This window comes from Malania oleifera, chromosome 3, assembly GCF_029873635.1.
Source record: "Malania oleifera isolate guangnan ecotype guangnan chromosome 3, ASM2987363v1, whole genome shotgun sequence".
Taxonomy (NCBI): Eukaryota; Viridiplantae; Streptophyta; class Magnoliopsida; order Santalales; family Ximeniaceae; genus Malania; species Malania oleifera.
In genome coordinates, this window is record NC_080419.1 from 3902791 (window position 1) to 3921504 (window position 18714).

At 35.0% G+C, this 18714-nt stretch overlaps 2 protein-coding genes across 2 annotated transcripts; one reads left to right on the top strand and one right to left on the bottom strand.

The window, feature by feature from the left end:
* Window positions 1-408: 408 nt before the first annotated feature.
* Window positions 409-2369, bottom strand: LOC131150551 (WRKY transcription factor 23). Its single transcript, XM_058101346.1, has 3 exons — window positions 1634-2369; window positions 1249-1392; window positions 409-1134 (listed from the first exon to the last, which is right to left on the bottom strand). The coding sequence occupies exons 1-3, from the start codon at window positions 2122-2124 to the stop codon at window positions 657-659; spliced, it is 1113 nt and encodes a 370-aa protein (XP_057957329.1). The 5' UTR covers window positions 2125-2369; the 3' UTR covers window positions 409-656.
* Window positions 2370-9229: 6860 nt separating this feature from the next.
* LOC131150423 (uncharacterized) lies at window positions 9230-9757 on the top strand. Its single transcript, XM_058101126.1, has one exon. The coding sequence runs from the start codon at window positions 9230-9232 to the stop codon at window positions 9755-9757; it is 528 nt and encodes a 175-aa protein (XP_057957109.1).
* The last annotated feature ends 8957 nt before the right edge of the window (window positions 9758-18714 follow it).

Sequence of the window (18714 nt, forward strand, 5' to 3'; positions counted from 1 at the left end):
AAGCTTAGGGAGGAAGCTAGCTAGGGAAAGCCATTAATAAATATTTGTCACAAGGCTAGGGTTACCAGTCAAGTCATGGTTCCCCACGTCCTCTCATGAACAAGTTCCCAAGCTCATTATCCATTTTTATCTCTTCAACTTCTTCCTATAAATGGGTCATCAAGATTACTGGTTAATAATTAATTAATTAATTAATTCCCATTCACAGAAAAATCTAAAACATGTCATTAAATTTTAAACCCACTTCTTGCTTAATGTAGAAACCCTAAACCCTAACCCTATGAAAACTTCTAACCATTGCATGCACATGGGTCCTCTCTCTACAACAAGAACAAGAAGCTAGAAGAAGAAGAAATGGGACTATATGGAACTGAAAGAAAAATTAAGAAGACAACAAACCCCAAACCCTAAACCCAAAACCTCCATGATTGAATTAATAAGCTCTACATACAAAGAATTACACAGAAAACTAACAAAAGTGCAAAAACCCAGCTGAGGTCTGATCTCCCTCATAAGCTAAAGAGACTAGTGATATCATTTTACATATGTAATTTAGTAATCAGCAGGAGATCGAAGCGGGTTCTTCTCTAAAACAAAATCTTCCGAGTCAGTAAGGAAAATTACATACCATTACACCCATTCATTCCGATTCATCTCTACTCCTCTTTCGGCTCTGTTTGCATCTGCACGATATCCTGCAGAAGCCCGCGGTCTCTGAGCAAAACCGCCGACGCTGATGGCGGAGCAGGAGCACCACTAGTAGCGGCTGCGGCAGTACCGAAACGTCTGTCTTGGAGGAATGCACCGGCAACCGACGGCGGTTTGGTGGCGGCAGCGGCGGGGCTGAAGCTATGGAAAAACGTCTGCTCCTGCTGGTGCTGGTGCTGGTGCTGGTAGTGGTAATGCGTAGCAGTCTGCGGCGGCGGCACGACGAAGGGGGAAACCGAGTGCGGGGCGCCGCCGAACGTGGGGGACTCCGGTGGAATTCCCATGGCGCTCATCCCGCGAGGCGTCACGGGACACGGGTGCGTGTGCTGCCCCTCGTACGTCGTCACCACCACCGACGAGTCGTCGGAGGACCTCTCCACCCGCTTCTTCACGTTGCACGCCGCGCTGGTGCAACGATAGTAGCTCCTGCAAATTAAATTCCGCCCCCCCAAAAAAAAAATGAAAAAATTCTCAGTAATTGTAAATATGTAATTAATAATTGAATTTTTAAATATTAATTGATTGATGTGTATTGATTACCTGGGGAAAGGGCTGTTCTTCACGGCTTTCTGGCCGTACTTCCTCCATCGGTAGCCGTCGTCGAGATGATCAACTTCGCTTTTGGTCATGAACGCGAATCTGGGTTCTCTCTGTCTCTTCTGTGTTTTCTTTTTGGGTTTCAACCTAAACCCATAACCAAAAAATTCAACCCGTAAGCATCAATTCCCAAAATTTCACTCTTTAGATCACGCGCAACAGCAAACCCATTTGCGGATTATTGATAGAATTATAAAAAATCGGCAAATGGGTTCGCAATTTTGCAAAAATGTAATTCTGGGTCGTTCGTTCTTTTTAATGTAATAAAGAAATCAGAAAGTAATTAACATTTCAGAGGCAGAGAAATTGACAAAGCTAGCTAGCTCACTGTTTCTTAGTCTTGTCGGGATCATGGTCGTCGTCGTCCGCCACGGCAGGGGCCGCGTCGGCGGATTTATTACTCTGTTCATTGTCATTCGCGGCGGCTTCGGTCGAGGACGAGGAGATCGAGGAGGAGTTGGGCGTCGCGGGCGCGTTGAGCACCTCAGAGGAGGTCTCGGGGAGGGTGGAGGAGGCAGGGGAGGTGACGGGAACCGCCGTGGGAGGCGGCGCCGTGGGTGCCGACGGCTGAAGCAAATCGAATAAAGAGGGGTTGAAATCTTGGATGCCGAGCAAGTCCATGAAGCTGCTGCCGCCGCCGCCTCCGAGGAAAGAGCCAGCCTTGTCGGCATCGAAAAAGGACGGCAAGTGGTGATCGAAGATGCCGGAGGAGGCGGACGAGGAGGATAAGGCGAAGCTGGTGATCGGAATCTCGTCGGGAAATGTGGAGTTCATCGCTGCGGAAATTTCTCTCTTTGGGTCATCTAATTTGTTCTCCATGAGAGATTGCGCTGAAAATCAAAAGCAAAGCGGCTGAGATTCTTTCATTTGAGATGTTTGCGAGTGAGCAAAGAGTACTTTTATTACAAAACGAAGAAGAGAGAGAGAAAAAGAGCGAGAGGAGAGAGAGAGGACTGTTTGGTAAATTTGAAGTGTGAAGGGGGGAGCTTGGGGAACAGGTTGGCTGTGGTGGATTTCGCACATTAGATGGACCGGCAAGTGTCGGTTGCCGGTGCGTACGGACACAACCAGGGGGAGGCCGGTTGGCAATAAATGCAGGGGGAGGACCAGTGGGGGTGGGTTCCTTAACGCGGGTTCTCGACTGGATGAACCGGTTCGGTGTGAACGGGCTTCCGGTTCGCGTGGGGCCCAAAGGTTTTCGCTCGCTCGTGCGGTGCGCCCTATCTCTCTGGTTCCGCGGTTCTTTTTTTTTTTTTTAAACCTTTTTACGAACATGCGGCACTTTGTTTTCTAGAATGACTTTCATCCTTTGCCTGCCTTTTTTTTTTTTTTTTTAGCTTGCAATTTTATAAAGGTTAGGTAAATAAAAACAAAAAATATTAATGGGCAAAAACATGCGTGCAGCACATGATTTGATTATTTTTTTAAATAAAAAAATATCAATTTTAACTTCAAAAATAATTTTTAATTAATTCTTTATAATTAGAGTACACTAATATTATCTTGAGTGATGCTCTTAATTAAACCTCTTCTCGTGAAATTACAAAGTCCAAATATTATCTTTAAATCGTAATCTCAGAGATGCGATAAACCCAGTATACAAACTAGTCTAAATTTTATTTTAAGAGTAGTTTAATATTTATGATTTGTTTTCTCGAAGAGATCCTAACAGTTAGAACATTAGACTTTCATTTTCAAATTCTTAGGTCATAATTTTAGAATTGAGAGCAGTGGAAAGAGGCATACAATGAATTATCTCTCCTCATATAGCTAGATACATCCAAAATATATGTATAAATATATATAATATTATTTTTAATCAAGGTAAAATCAAAGAGGTGTGTACGCACATGGTTGAAAGAGAGGCATGTAATTATGAAGGAGGTAACCAATTAAGGTACCTTCCCTTAGCTTTTAGTCATATACATGTATAAGAATTGAAAGAGTGGATGCATGTTACACGAAACCACGATGCCAGTACCATGCGTAATCAGACCTTGTTCCATGATCGACAGTTTGGGATATAGGATTTAAATTTATATGGCGTTGATTTAAATATAATATGTTATAAAATTTTAGTAAAGTAACGTTAGGAAGTATGAATTTAACATTATGTGTAGTTTTAAATCTTGATATACATTGTTGGATCATAACCTAATAGCTTAAACTTTTAAGTAAAGTGGTAATCTAACATGATATCAGAGCTCTAATGATTAGAAGGTCCTCGGTTTTAGTCTTGTCGCCCGGTGCTGTTGGGAGGCACGTGTATTTTAGGTCTATCCCTACCTCTTGTACTGTCCTCCACAGTTTTAATGCATCCATAATATTTAAAATAAAATAAAAATACTTCCAAGCATTTAATATTAGAAAAGAAAATATAAGGTGCGAGTGATTTTTCTCACTAGCCAAACATGTTGGTTCTTTTATCGTCTAGAAGACGAAAAACTATACAGGAGACTAACTAATACTAAACATTAGCAAATAAAAAATGAAATCAAGTTCGTATCGCAATTTACAAAAAAAAAAAAAGACCATTAGTGACTTCTGAAGAACCATACAAGCTAGTAGTAGTCATTAATTTTTCGTCTTCTTACAATTGCAACTCATAAAGTCGTCGTTGATAGTCATTATTGCAATTTCGGTGACTACTGCTTATTGTTAATAATGATCCATAAATATTCAAAATTGAAGTCTTTCTCAATGTGTCATGAATAATAAATTATTAATGGCAGAAAACATATCACTACTAAAAAAGAAAATTTATACAAACTTACCCAATTTTTTAATTTTCTCCATTCAAAATTTTACATCATATATTCAACTTTTATTTTGTTTCATCCGGCACACAATTAGCATAAAATTACTTTTAAATTTTTTTTAAAAACTCGCAATTCCAACTTAGTTAAGACCTTTAGATTCGTCCGGACAACACTAAATCAAAGAAATAAAAATATTACCACTCGTAGGTATCCTTGCTAATTTACTAGACAAACCACAACTCTCTCTCTCTCTCTCTCTCTCTCTCTCTCTCTCTCTCTTATACGGATATGGATAAAGGCTGGCTAGAGGCAGCTAGGTTGTTTCTTCTAGTGCATATGATGGTCCTCTTACATGCGACACATTTTTTTACAAAAAAACATTAAAAAAAAAATAGTGAAGAAGATCCATGCCTTGTCCGGCACGTAATGTGCAAGTTTGCGAGTCGTGTGTGTAGGAATATAATAATGCACTTTAATATTCCTATTTTTATTTTTTACTTTTTTTTCTTTCAAATACTTGTATGGACTGATCATAAATTAACCTATTTACCTTTATAATAGCGAGCAAAAATAATTGTCACCTTCTTTAAATTTCCTAAATATAAATTCGACCTCATGATAAAAAAAAATTAAAATGAAGATGCACGTACTTAGTATTTACTATAAGATTCATTCCGATTTTGCTCGATCATTACATAAAAATATAATTTATTGTAATTGAATTTAATTATAATTTAAAATAAACCTCGTTGGAAAATTAAGTATTTAATTAGAGATATTAATGTGTTGAATTGACTAACCAACTAATTGAACACTACTCAATTCATTTCTAGATAAATGAAACTTAATTATTCGTGTTGAGTACGGGTCTGAAAAACCTACAACCTAGTTGAGTTCAATTTCAATATTTTCTATGCCAAGTTAATTCAATTCGTTGCTATAATATAATATTTTAAAATAAAAAAAAAACCTCATGGGGTGTTTGTATGTATATATATATATATATATATATATATATATAGATTATTTTATTTAAAAGTTAAAAATGTTATAATTAAAATAATATAATAGAGAGTGCGTGAAGTGAACATTGTGATTCTATGTACTTCGAATGGGTTCATTTCATAATGGCATTTTCAAATTCTAATGAGAGAGAGACAGAGAGAGAGAGAGAGAAAGAGAGAGAGAGCGTGTGAAAGAAACTTCTACACGTGTGGTGTCTGATATATGACACGTTGAACGTGGCACAATTTACGCGTCACTGACTTGTTATCGCTCTCTTCTTCCCCGACAAGCCAACACTATCCCACCACCCTCTCTCTCTCTCTCTCTCTCTCTCTCTCTCTCTCTCTCTCCAAATTAACCACTTAAATGCCGTCATAATGGCTATTAATCTCAATTTTGTCTTCTAGTTTTGTTAGTCCTTGGCAAATCGAAAGTTTACTAGAAATTACTAAAGGAAATATAATTTTACAAAAAAAATTGTGACACTTAAAAGTGCTAATAATAATAATATTGTATTTCAACATATAATTAATATATTATAATATATTAAAAATATATGATAATTAAATATTGTTAATTATAATGTTGTTATTAAATAAAATGGTATTTTAAATTAATATTTTCTAATAAAAATTAATCATATTTTATAATTAAAAAACTAATTAATATATAAGTCAATAGTGTTAAAACTTGATATGCATTGTTGGCCCACAACCTAATAGTTTAAACTTTTAGATAAAATGGTAATCTAACATTATATTAGAACTGGTTACTAGGAGGTCCTGAGTTCTAGTCTCGTCGTCCGCATTTATTCTGTGACATTTATTCTTATTAATAGACTAAATTATTACAATATTTCGCATTGTGTTTAGAATTATAGATTCCGTCTTTAGAATAAAAAATACGTATGTGATTTTTAAAAATAAAATAAAATTTATTTTTTAAAATTTTTATGTCGTTAGAAATTTAAAGATCCTATTCTATGCTCCCAAACATAATATTGGAATATTGTAGCTTAAAATTGATGGCTATAAAAATTTTGTATATCTTTTACTGCAAAATAGAGAAGATTATGACGTTTTTGTCCTACTAATAAAACATGTTTTAAATATTTATATAATTGTAATTGAAAAAATTGCTAACCACCAAGTATTATAATACTCACATACGACTTTTTTATCAGTTAAATTCAAGATCTCATACGTTTTACCAAAAGATTTTTTTTTTTACTTTCATTCGCTTCATAATTATGAGTTGTGTGAAACGTTATTTGCATAATGACTCTGAGGTGTTTGGTTTTACATTTATATTAATTTTAGACTTGAAGTTCGCTCTTGTTTTAATTATAAGTTAATCTTTGTAAAATAAATGAAGAGTATGCTTCTTTATAATATCGTTATTTCAAGAATATGCATAGTTACTAATTTCTCAAGCAATACTTCATTCAATAACATATTTAATAGATACATCATATACAAAAAATCGTTGACCTTATACACAACATATTTAATGTTTTTTTTATAAAAAAAATAACTCATAAAAATTTATTAACTTTGTACATCTATAATTTTTAATTATTGAAATGTTAAGAAAATACGTACACGAGTACAAATTAATCAGATAATGATGTAATCAATAATGAAAGATTTAAAAATGTAAATTTTTTGATGAATTAATAATTAACAAATAAGCCTTTAATCCCACTAATTGTGGTCGGTTCCATGAATTCGTTTTCCGTCAAATCACAACCCGATCGTCCACCGATCGAGAACGCTTCTCTCTATGAATTAAACATAAATATTCAAAATTTAAATTTAAAAATACACTATTATAATTTTTTGAGGGGAGGGGGGGAAAGTGCTAATTAATATGAAAATAAAATGATAAGAAAGCAAGTACATCCAATCATGCCTGGTTGGGTACAATGACCTAATAGCTTTACCCGGTGAAATCACACTGACAACCTCCATCATAAATGGCAAATTGCCCACTGCCCATAAAATGTCATTATGGTCATTTAGGTACAAGCTGTCGCTGCGGAATAAAATGCCAGACGGGACTTTCCCCATCCAATCAAGAGAAAAAAGATTCACATTTCAGAGGAAAGGGGAAAAGGAAATGGAAAAGGAAATAATATGAACTGCGAAGCCTGGACTCCGGAGGGAAAAGATTTCGGTACACGTTCGGTATTTCAGTGATTCCGAGTGAAATGATTATGCCCTTTTCGTGAAACTCAATTTCGCCACGATACACGGGCCCGGTCGAGCCGAGGTCCTCCCGGAACGGAACACGATGTTCGACAATCAGACCATTCACCGCATCACACGTGTGATTATTTAATTCGTTAAATACACCGACTAACCTAGAGCCCTACCTAGGGCTTGTCTACAAATTACACAAATTCACATTCAAATTGAAAAATTAAGTTAAATTAAAAATTAATTATTTAGTTTAAAATGAATATAATGGATAATACAAAATTTATATTTAATTTATTTTTATTTGATTCCATCCATTACATATTTTCAGACTCGACTCAACATAGAAGATAAGTTAAAAGATAACCAGTTTGTTTTAACTTTTATGAGCTAAAAAGTGGTTAGACCAATAGGTTTGATTATGCAGTTCTTATTATGTCCCTTATTAATGGAAGATTAGACGCAGATATGATAATTATCGTAACAAATCTAGTTCGTCAATATTGGGTCAAATCATTCTTATAAAACTTTAGCCTATGACAATTGAAGAATGTGCATATGACTCTTTTTTTTATATCTGATGTTCTCGTACAATCTATTAATCGCAATTTAATTTTTCTTCTCTCTTTTTGACTTTTCAACCTTAAAATGTATCACATACTCGAGTTTCATGGTTATATCATAACATTAGAATCGATACAATTAACAATCGCATCAAGTCTAGTCAATATTTTGGTCTAAGAGATAATTTTTTTTGTATTAGAATTTATAATATTAAATTTACTTATTTAAAATATAAATATAATAATGGAAAATACTAGTTTTAAATATATTTATAACAATAATTTCTTCTAATATTGCATTCTAGTTTTTCTTTTTCAATATTTTGGGTTGATTTTATCCTTGCTTAGTTGTTGATTTGGACCTAAAATAAAAGGAAGTCATTGTATTCCAAAAAAAAAAAAAAAAGATATAATATTTATAAAAAATTTTAAAAAAATTTTAAAATGTAATAGTATTATAACAAATTTTGAGTGTTAGGAGGATGACTACTCTCTTGCTCATTTATTAGATTTGTGTGAATTTTAAAAAATAAAAATATTTTTTTATATTACATTTTGTTCACATTTCAAATATGAGGATGTTAAGTTCTAGGTCATATACAGAGGGTATACACTTAAAGGCTACTACAAATTGGACAAGCCCCTGAAACCTTCATGCACAAGACCTCCCTATTTGCTTAAACTAGTTAGGTAGGGGTGCATTAAGGGGATGCAAGAGGCAAAACGCCTCACGGTATGATACAATATGTTTGAGTTAGGGTGTAATGTAACTCTATATGATAGGTGTTGAATAAATTAGTAGCAGCACATTAAAATGTGTTTTGTTTCTATTTGTTGCCTAGTTTGTAGGAGTTGGTTAGCATGATGTTAGTGGTGTCTAAGAGTTGTTTAGCATGATATTAGTGGTGTGTAGGAGTTGTTTAGTATGATGTTAGTGGTGCCTATTTTTGTGCTTGTAATCATTTGTTTTCTAGCCTATATAATGGTCATTTCCTTATCAATGACGTGTGAAGTTTTCCATTCAAATATATTTCCCCTTTTTTTAAATTTATCGTTTCCTTCTTCCATATTACATCAGTGTTATCAGAGCGATGTTAGAGTTCCACCATGGCTTCTGAAACTTTTGTGCAGTCAGCCATTCCACGCTTTATAGGTCACTATGACCATTGGAGCATGCTCATGGAGAATTTTTTGAGGTCCAAAGAATATTGGACAGTTATTGTTTCTAGAGTAGCAGAACCAGCAGCAGGTGTTGTGCTGACAGATGCACAAAAGGTGGAGTTTGAAAGGCAAAAGTTGAAGGATCTCAAAGCAAAGAATTATCTCTTCCAGGCAATTAATCTTTCCATCTTGGAAACCATTCTTTTGTAAATAAACTTCCAAGTAGATCTGAGACTCTATGGAGAAGAAGTATGAGGGGACAACAAAGGCAAAAAGGGCACAGCTGCAAGCACTTCAAGGCGATTTCAAAACTTTACACATGAAATCTAAAGAATCGATGACAGATTACTTCTCCAGGACGATGACAATTGCAAATAAGATGAGAATCCATGGCAATAAAATTACAGATGTCACTATCATTGAGAAGATTCTTCGTTCGATGACAATTAAATTCAACTATGTTGTTTGTTCAATTGAGGAATCTAAAGACACTAACAGTATGTTCATTAATGAATTGCAGAGTTCTTTGTTGGTTCATGAACAGAAAATGAATCAACAGGACAAGGAGGAGCAAGAATTACAAGCCTCGACATCAAAAGGAGGAGGTCAAGGACGAGGAAGAGGCAAAGGTGGCAATGATGGCAGACACTCAAATCAGAAATCTAAAGATTATGATTCTCAAGGGAAAGGAAAAGGCCATGACAACAACAACAGTCATTTAACACCTTCAAATTCAAAGTCAGCAGACAAATCAAGAGTTGAATAGTATAGGTGTCACAAGTTTGTCCACTACAAGTCAGAGTGTTGTACTAATCTAAGGAGAGATGGTGGAAAGTGCGCAATTCAATTTTGCTGAGAAGGAAGAAGAAGTGTCTTTGTTGATGGCGTGTCACGTGAAGGATACAGCCCACAAGAAATTCTTGTGTTACTTAGACACTGGTTACATCAACCATATGAGTGGAGAGAAGTCTGTATTCTTTGAATTGGATGAAACTTTTAGTGATGTTGTGAAGTTCGATGATAACTCTACAGTCTCTGTTATGGGGAAGAGGTAGCAATTCAAACCAGCATAAATTCTATTCAAACTATTTTTAACGTTCTCTTTGTTCCAGATTTGAGAACAAATTTACTCAGTGTTGGTCAACTATAAGAAAAGGGATATGGAATCTCTATCAAAAATGGAGTTTGCATAATTGAAGATGACAAGTTGGGCTTGATAGCTCAAGTCAACATGGCAGCCAATAGAATGTTTCCATTGTATTTCCATACACCGCTCACTCATGTCTTTCTGCAAGATTGGGAGAGAAGGAATGGCTATGGCATTCTCGCTATGGGCATCTTAGCTTTGGCGGGTTGAAGACTTTACAATAGAAGAATATGGTGAGAGCTCTTCCTCAAATTACAACTCCTTCCGAAGTTTGTGAAGAATGTGTTGTTAGCAAACAACACCATAATCAATTCCCATAAAGGAAATCATGAAGGGCGAAGGCTGCACTAGAGCTTGTTCATTTCGACATTTGCGGGTCAATAACTCCATGCTCTAATGGAGGTAAGATATATATACTTACCTTCATTAATGATTTTAGTCGCAAAAGCTGGGTTTATTTTTTGCAAGAAAAGTCTGAAGCCTTTCTAGCTTTTAAAAACTATAAAGTGCTGGTTGAGAAAGAAGCTGGCAACCCCATAAAAACTCTTCGCACAGATCGTGATAGAGAATATAACTCACATGAATTTGCAAGTTTCTGTGAGACTTATGGAATCAAGAGGCAGCTTACAACAACTTATACACCCCAACAGAATGGCATTTGTGAAAGGAAGAATTGCACTATTCTAAATATGGTACGAATTCTTTTAATAAGGAGTTGTATTCCAAAAAGTTTCTAGCCTGAAGCAGTTAATTGGAGCATTTATATATTGAATAGAAGTCCCACACTTGCTGTTCAAAATATGACACCAAAGGAAGCATGGAGTGGACGAAAACCAGTTGTTGATCACTTCAAAATTTTTTAGTGTGTTGCATATGCCCATATTCCAGATCAGAAGAGGAAGAAGCAGGATGACAAGGGAGAAAAATGTATTTTTCTTGGTGTTAGTGATCAGTCGAAAGCTTACAAGCTTTACAATCCTAACACTAAGAAAATACTTATCAGTCGCGAGACGTTGTCTTTGATGAATATCAAGTCTGAGAATGGAGCAAAAATGTAGTTGGAGACCAATTCCAACTAGCTTTGATGGAGAAGATGGTGATGAAGCAAACCAGCCGCAACAACACTGTAATGCCCCAGACCCGCCACATGGGGCTTGGAGTGTTATGAGACCAATCATATGTCTCTAATACCATTCACGCAGCAGAATTTATTATATAACCTTAAACAAAATACCAGAGTTCTATATGTACATATGCAAACCCATAAAATACAATCTCATTCTTCATATTACACAACCAGGATAAAATGTATTAAACATAAAACTATACACATAATCATTCTGGTAACCACTCACAAAAACTAACCCCGTCTTAGAGCTATCTAACCTCGATCACCTGGACGACCTGAAAAGATTAAATGATCGTCGGGGTGAGACACATCTTAGTAAGGAACAAATAAAATATAACAGTGTGTGGCTGAAGTATTTAATACAATTACAAAATATACATACAATTATATTTCACTATCTATAGCAGCCAAGAAAACGCATTCATAATCGGAAGTCTACCCGCCCATACAAGTAGATTCTCTCTACTCTAGTACTAACACCAGGGCACTCACCTTTCTCAGTAAGCTCTCGGGTTATGTATCCAGGTAAAGTCTCCGAGAATAGGGAAGGTCACTCGCCCATACAAGTAGCTTCCCTCTACCCCAGTATCCACAAATAATTAACAGAGTACTCGCCTTCCTCAACAAGCTCTCGGGTGGAGAATTTAACTTTACCATAAATATTTATGTAATTAAAGTTATATATATCCAATGTCGTCATTTCATAGAATTCCACACATATACGCATACATCAACCAATCCACACAGGATAATTTGTACAGTTTTCATTCACACCCACACAGGGTTCATATCCACACAGATTGCAACATCCACACAGGATAGGTCCACACATGACTATCATACATACAACATACATGTCCACACAGGACTAATCAACCACACAGGTTACACGGTCCACACAGGACTATTCAACACACAGATTACAACACAAACCACCTTGTTCATAAATAGGTAAAACAAACTCCTCATACCACTACCAATGTTTTACCCCTCCCCCCTAATATAAATGCCCATATAACGACCTCCTCATACCACTGCCAACATTATATGACGGTTATATCAGGTACGATATAACGACCTCCTTATACAACTACCAACATTATATCGCAATTTACATGAACCACATTACAAATCAATAGAAAATCCAACCACTCAAGCACATCCACACATCTAACACACACAATCAATAGTAACCACAACCAACTAGTATTTTCAACCAAGCCAAAATCGCAGCCCAAACAGTATTCACAATCACACAATAAAACATAATTACACAATATCCACAACCATTTGATTGTCAAAATTGTTTTCATGTCACACGATTTTTTTCCAATATAATATATAATAAAAAAATATTTTCAATACCTGCACTGTTCAAAAAATTATACCTAAATAAATAGAATTTTATACCCAAAAATTAACCAGTTTAAAAGTAATGAAAATCTACTATAACGTATTTCCCCTTACATGCTCCTCGGGATTCTGCCTAAAATCGAACAAACACTCGACCCTGTATTCCAAAAATCCCAACTTACTCAAATCTCAGAAAAATACTCATTTAATACTTCTTAGGCTCCAAATAATTATATTTATTAAGAAATTTTCAAAATAACTCACTTACCCTGATTTTGGGATGGTGCCCCAAAACCCCAAATCAACGATCTACTCCGGCAACCTTATAGAGAACAATCTTACGAACCCGGTGGTGGTTTCGAATCGTCAAACTGAGTCGAATCCAGCCTGGAATTGAAGAGAGATGGAAGAGGGACCGTTTTTAAGAGAGAGAGAGAGAGAGAGAGAGAGAGAGAGAGAGAGAGAGAGAGAGAGAGAGAGAGAGAGAGGCTTTATGCAGAATTTTCCTCGCTGAAAAAGGTAAGCAACTCTATTTATAGGTAAAGCCTCGTCGATGAGACATGTGGACTCGTCAACGAGCCCAAAAACACCATTTATCAATGATATCGGAAGCTCCTCAACGACATTCAAAATATCTCAAACCCCTTGGCAACTCCTCGTTGACGAAACATGTGCCCTCGTCGACAGGTCAAGAAAGAACTCTCGTCGACGAGACCAGTTGGTTCGTCAACGAGTTCTCACTGACCCTTCTTTAAAAATTCCTTTTCCCTTTCTTCTATTTCCCCTTTTCCTTTTTTATTGTCTTCTTATTATTTTAAATAGTTAAAATTTTTCAGGTCGTTACAAACACCTTGCTTCATCAACTGATGCATTTGAGAATCCTCAAAATGAAACTCATGTAGTCTTTGATGTCTCTCTAACAACACCAAAAGCAACAGCTGAATCATGTTCTCATCATGTTCGAAGGAGGCCAACATGGATGTCAGATTATGAGGTAACCAGAATTGATCAATCTAAAAACCAAATCACTCCTTTTGCTCTATTTTCAGATTGTGATCCTACAATGTTTGAAAGTACTGTCAAAGAATCAAAATGGCGGAAGGCTGTGGATGTTGAAATTGAAGCCATTGAAAAGAATGACACTTGGGAGTTATCTGATCTTCCAAAAAGGCACAAAACAATTGGCGTGAAGTGGGTTTACAGGAAAAAGCTGGAGGAGAATGGTGAAGTTGACAAGTACAAGGCACGCTTGGTGGCCAAGGGCTATAAGCAAAAGTGTGGTGTTGATTATAAAGAAATCTTTGCTCCAGTTGCAAGGCATGACACAATCAGATTGGTGATTGCATTAGCATCTTGGAACTCATGACCTATCTTCCAGCTGGACGTGAAGTCAGCATTTCTCCATGGATATTTGAAGGAACTAATATTTATCGATCAACCTCCTGGTTATGTGAAATCTGGAAATGAGAATAAAGTGTATAGACTAAAGAAGACTCTATATGGATTAAAACAAGCCCCACGGGCTTGGTATAATCGTATAGAAACTTATTTCTTCAAGGAAGGATTTCAAAAATGTTCTTATGAACATACAATTTTCATAAAAGTTGAGGATGGAGGGAAAATGCTCATTGTTTGCTTATATGTAGATGATCTAATCTTTACTGGAAGTAATACCACAATGTTTGAAAGCTTTAAGAAATCCATGATGGCTGAATTTGAAATGTCTGATCTTGGCATGATGCATTACTTTCTTGGCATAGAAGTGTTGCAGTCCTCTACTGGCATTCTTATTTCTCAAAAGAAGTATGCGGGAGAAATCTTGGATAGATTTCAGATGAAGGATAGTAATCCTATGAATACACCGTCTGAGTTTGATTTGAAGCTAAACAAGGATGATGGAGGAAAGAAGGTTAACGGTACTCTTTACAAGTAGATTGTGGGGAGCTTAATGTATTTGACTACAACAAGGCCTGATATATTGCATGATGTAAGTGTCATTAGTAGATACATGGAATGTTCGACAGAGATTCATCTTTTGGCTGCAAAAAGAATTCTTAGGTACTTGCAAGCTAGGTACTAAATAGTTTGGATTGTTCTTCAAAAAGGGAGAAAATTCAAATTTGTTTGGCTTTACATGTAGTGATTATGTAGAAGATTATGATGATCAAAAAGGCACATATGGGTATGTTTCATGTTGGGAATAGGAGTCATTTCATGGTCATCAAAGAAGTAACCGATCGTCACATTGTTAACCACTGAAGCTGAATTTGTTGCAGCAACAGCTTGTGGTTGTCAAGCTATTTAGTTGACGAAGACTCTTGAAGAACTGCAGTTCAAAGAAGATGGGTCTACTCTCATTTAATGTGACAACAGTTCAGTAATAAAGCTCTCAAAGAATCTTGTTCTACATGGTCAAAGCAAGCATATAGTTGTGAAGTATCATTTCTTGAGAGATCTCACGAATGATGGAGTTATTAATCCGGTTTACTGTAGAAGTGAAGACTAGATTGCTGATATTCTAACAAAGCCTCTCAAATTTCTAGCATTTTAGAAGCTTAGGGAGTTGGTGTTTGCAATTCAAAGGACTTTATCTAAGGGATGTCGCTTCAAAGTTTGATTCTTATTAAACTGATGTTATGTATGGAACATTAGTTTAAGGGAGGGTTTGTTGAATAAATTAGTAGAAGCACATTAGAATGTGTTTTGTATCTGTTTGTTGCCTAGTTTGTAGGAATTGGTTAGCATGATGTTAGTGGTGCCTAGGAGTTGTTTATCATAATGTTAGTGGTGTGTTGGAGTTGTTTAGCATGACGTTAGTGGTGCCTATTTTTATACTTATAATCGTGTGTTTTTTAGCTTGGTCATTTTCTTATCAATGAAGTGTAGAGTTTTCGATCCAAATCTGTTTACCCTTGTTTTTAAATTTATCATTTTCTTCTTCCATTTTACATCAATAGGAGGGTATTTTGGGATCTTCATATGGAGTTATATGTACATATTATAGTGCGGGTGTTTTCATATAGAATTGTATATACATGTTATAATGAGGATTGAAACTTAAAGGCAGTTTTTCATTTGGTAAAGCGAAAATTGCGCAAGGACTCCATGGACGTAAGCACATTGCCGAATTGTGTAAATTCGTATTCTTCTCCTTTATGATTTTCTCTATTTTTCGTATTTATTGTGTCTATGTGCACATAATCTTAGAGCGCAATTTTACAGCAAAGGGTTAAATTACAAGCTACCAAATACATCATTATATTTAGTTATATATTCGTTTTTAGTTTAAAAGGATAAAAGATACTAACTCCTCCTCAAATTTGACAAAAAAGATAAGAACTTCTATTTAGATTTTAAAAATTGTAGAAGCATCTCCTAAAATTTCAAAATTTTCATAGATCTTCCTTGAGTTTTGTAAAAAAAGTACAAATCTACTTTTACATATGGTAAAAAGATAAAAGATCTAAGGGACATAAGTGTCTGAGAAGTCAAATGTTTTTAAAATCTCATAAGAGATTTTCTTCTTTTTGGCAAAGTTCAGAGAAAAAGTAAATATCTTCTATCCTTAATAAAATTACGTTATAAAATATTTATGTGGGTTGAAAAATGAAGGCATCAATCACCCTCCAGCTTTAAAAAAAAAAATGTGAACATTTGATAAAAAAAAAAAGATAAATTCTTTCAATTATTAAAACTCACAAAATTTTCTAAGCATTTAATTTAACATTGTGTTTGGGAGTATAAATTACAAGTCTTAAATTTGAACAAATTTTAATATATTTTTATATTATATTTTACCGAAAAATCTAACACAATTCCAAATCTAAGTTCTTGGATATGAACTTTTATTATTTTAAAGAGCAAATGTAAAAGATTGGTGTGCTCAAAATGTTACCATCAAGGACGGCAATAAATCGATTAATTTTATTTTACCAAAAAAGGAAGTTCAACAAATAAAAGGGTTATTAGGATCATTATATTCAGATGTAATAAAATGTCACCTTCCCCATTTTTTTTTTTTTTTTTTTTAAAATGCGAACCGCAGAATTTTGCCCATGCATGAATTCCAGGCAGCCGCTCCACGTGTCAACTCGGTGATTGGACATCTGTCACCAGGCTTTACTGAAGCACATGTACTTTACGCGGTTTCAGTATATTCTGGGGCTCCCTCTGCTCCGTGCTGTCCAACATTTGCTCTCTCTCTCTCTCTCCAATAAGCTTCTCACTCACTACTTGCCGACGCATTGGGTGGTGGGCATTATAATTATTTAATTGCATTTAATGATGATTGATTCAGCCAAATCCCCCTACGTTTTAATCTTATAATTTTTTTTGATTATTTTTTGGGTTGAAAAAACAACCTAAATAATGAGATTTGGCATCTATTTGATGCTAATTGAGTCATCCTATACCTTTTTACAAGTGTTTTTCTTTTTTTATTTTTACGCAAGAGACTTGTGAGTTAGTGGGTTGATAAGTATTATTGAATGTTGAATCTTGATGCGATTACATATATTTATTATGATATTTTTTAATAATTTTGATGCTTCCTATATTTTATTAGTATTTATAATTATTTATCAAGTTTTCTTTTTTCATTTATCGATATTATTGAGCAAAGATAAAACATTTAGAATCTATAAATTTTTAAATATAAAAAAAATATAAAGTGGATACAAGTGTTATTTAATATTTGTGGATGAAGAACGTATATAATATATTATCCAGTCGGGTCAGCTCAAGTAATAAGGGGGCTACTTGTGACTTTAATGATCTTAAGGTCACGGATTCAAATCTCCCCTTAAAGCATTACGCCAGTGATTTAGCGAAGACATATAAAGTGAAAATCGAGAGAATGTTCATTTGGTGTTTCTATGTTAACTAAGTTAATGGTGGGGGATATTTTTCCTATTTATACATTAAAGTTCTTGTGTTTTAAATTAATTAATGTTCTTTCAACTTAGAGATTGACAATTCAAGCATTCAATTCTATGCTTCTAAATATAACAACCAATGCAGAATACTATTCATCTGTAATTAATATGTTTTCTCTTTTTCTTTGCACATGCTAATTAATGCCTGAATTAAGCATCAATCCACCATAGTTGTACAAGAAAAGAGAGGATACCTAACCTTCTGATGGTATATATCTCGATGCTAGGAGATGATGACCAATTGACTTAGTCATATGAACTATTGTAGAGGACTTGACCCTATAATTTTGCAAAAAATAGGGTTGAGGCCATTCACCCGTATAGGGGTGAGTATAATTCGGTTAAAACTGAATTAAATGAGTAAATTCAATTAATTTAGTTCGGTTAAAAATTTAAGGTTTGGTTTTTATTTTCGTTGATGTTGGAATTTGTGTATTTCTAAGAGGGGGTGAATTGGGTATTTAAAAATTTCTACCTAGGTTCGGTTCAAATCACAATTCAGTGAAAACACAACTTAGGGTCTTTTTACGCAATTCCAAAACCCAACATAATATAACTGCATAGATATTAAAATCAGATATGTCAGGCTCAGTATTTTCCAATCATTCACAATATTTAACACATGCACAACATATAAGATAAATCAGATATAAACATACATATGCATGAAATTAAAGTGTAGAAATATAAAGAGCAAACATAGAAAATGATATTGGGACTTGGCCAATCTTGCCTACGTCCCCATGTCAAGCTAACAAACTAGAGGATTCCACTAATTGCTGACTTAAAGGACGGAACGTCACCAAATACAATTACCGTCTCCTTATTGGGCAAGGGAATACTTCAGGTCAGATTCACATAGCTTACCACAACCTTTACAACTACACCTTAGAAAGGTGTACTTGGTTTTCTTAACCGAGTCTAAACCATCCGATGCTCTCCTAACCGAGTTTGAGCAATTCGGAACTTTCTTAACCGGGTCTAAGTTTATCCCACAATAAAAAATAAAAAAAATTTATTTTTAGTGATGAAAGTATTAATGACGGATTTAATTTCATCACTAATAGTGTTGTATTAGTGACGGTTTATAAGAACCGTCACTAATAGTGTAAGCATTAGTGATGATTCTAGCAATCGTTACTAATACAGCACCATTAGTG

Excerpts from the sequence above, each read along its gene's own strand:
- LOC131150423 (XM_058101126.1), top strand. The coding sequence starts at position 9,230 with ATGGAGAAGAAGTATGAGGGGACAACAAAGGCAAAAAGGGCACAGCTG.
- LOC131150551 (XM_058101346.1), bottom strand. The coding sequence starts at position 2,124 with ATGGAGAACAAATTAGATGACCCAAAGAGAGAAATTTCCGCAGCGATG. Across the intron at positions 1,393-1,633 it reads CCCGACAAGACTAAGAAACA|GTTGAAACCCAAAAAGAAAA; the intron begins GTGAGCTAGCTA and ends TTATGGGTTTAG. Across the intron at positions 1,135-1,248 it reads AAGAACAGCCCTTTCCCCAG|GAGCTACTATCGTTGCACCA; the intron begins GTAATCAATACA and ends TTTAATTTGCAG.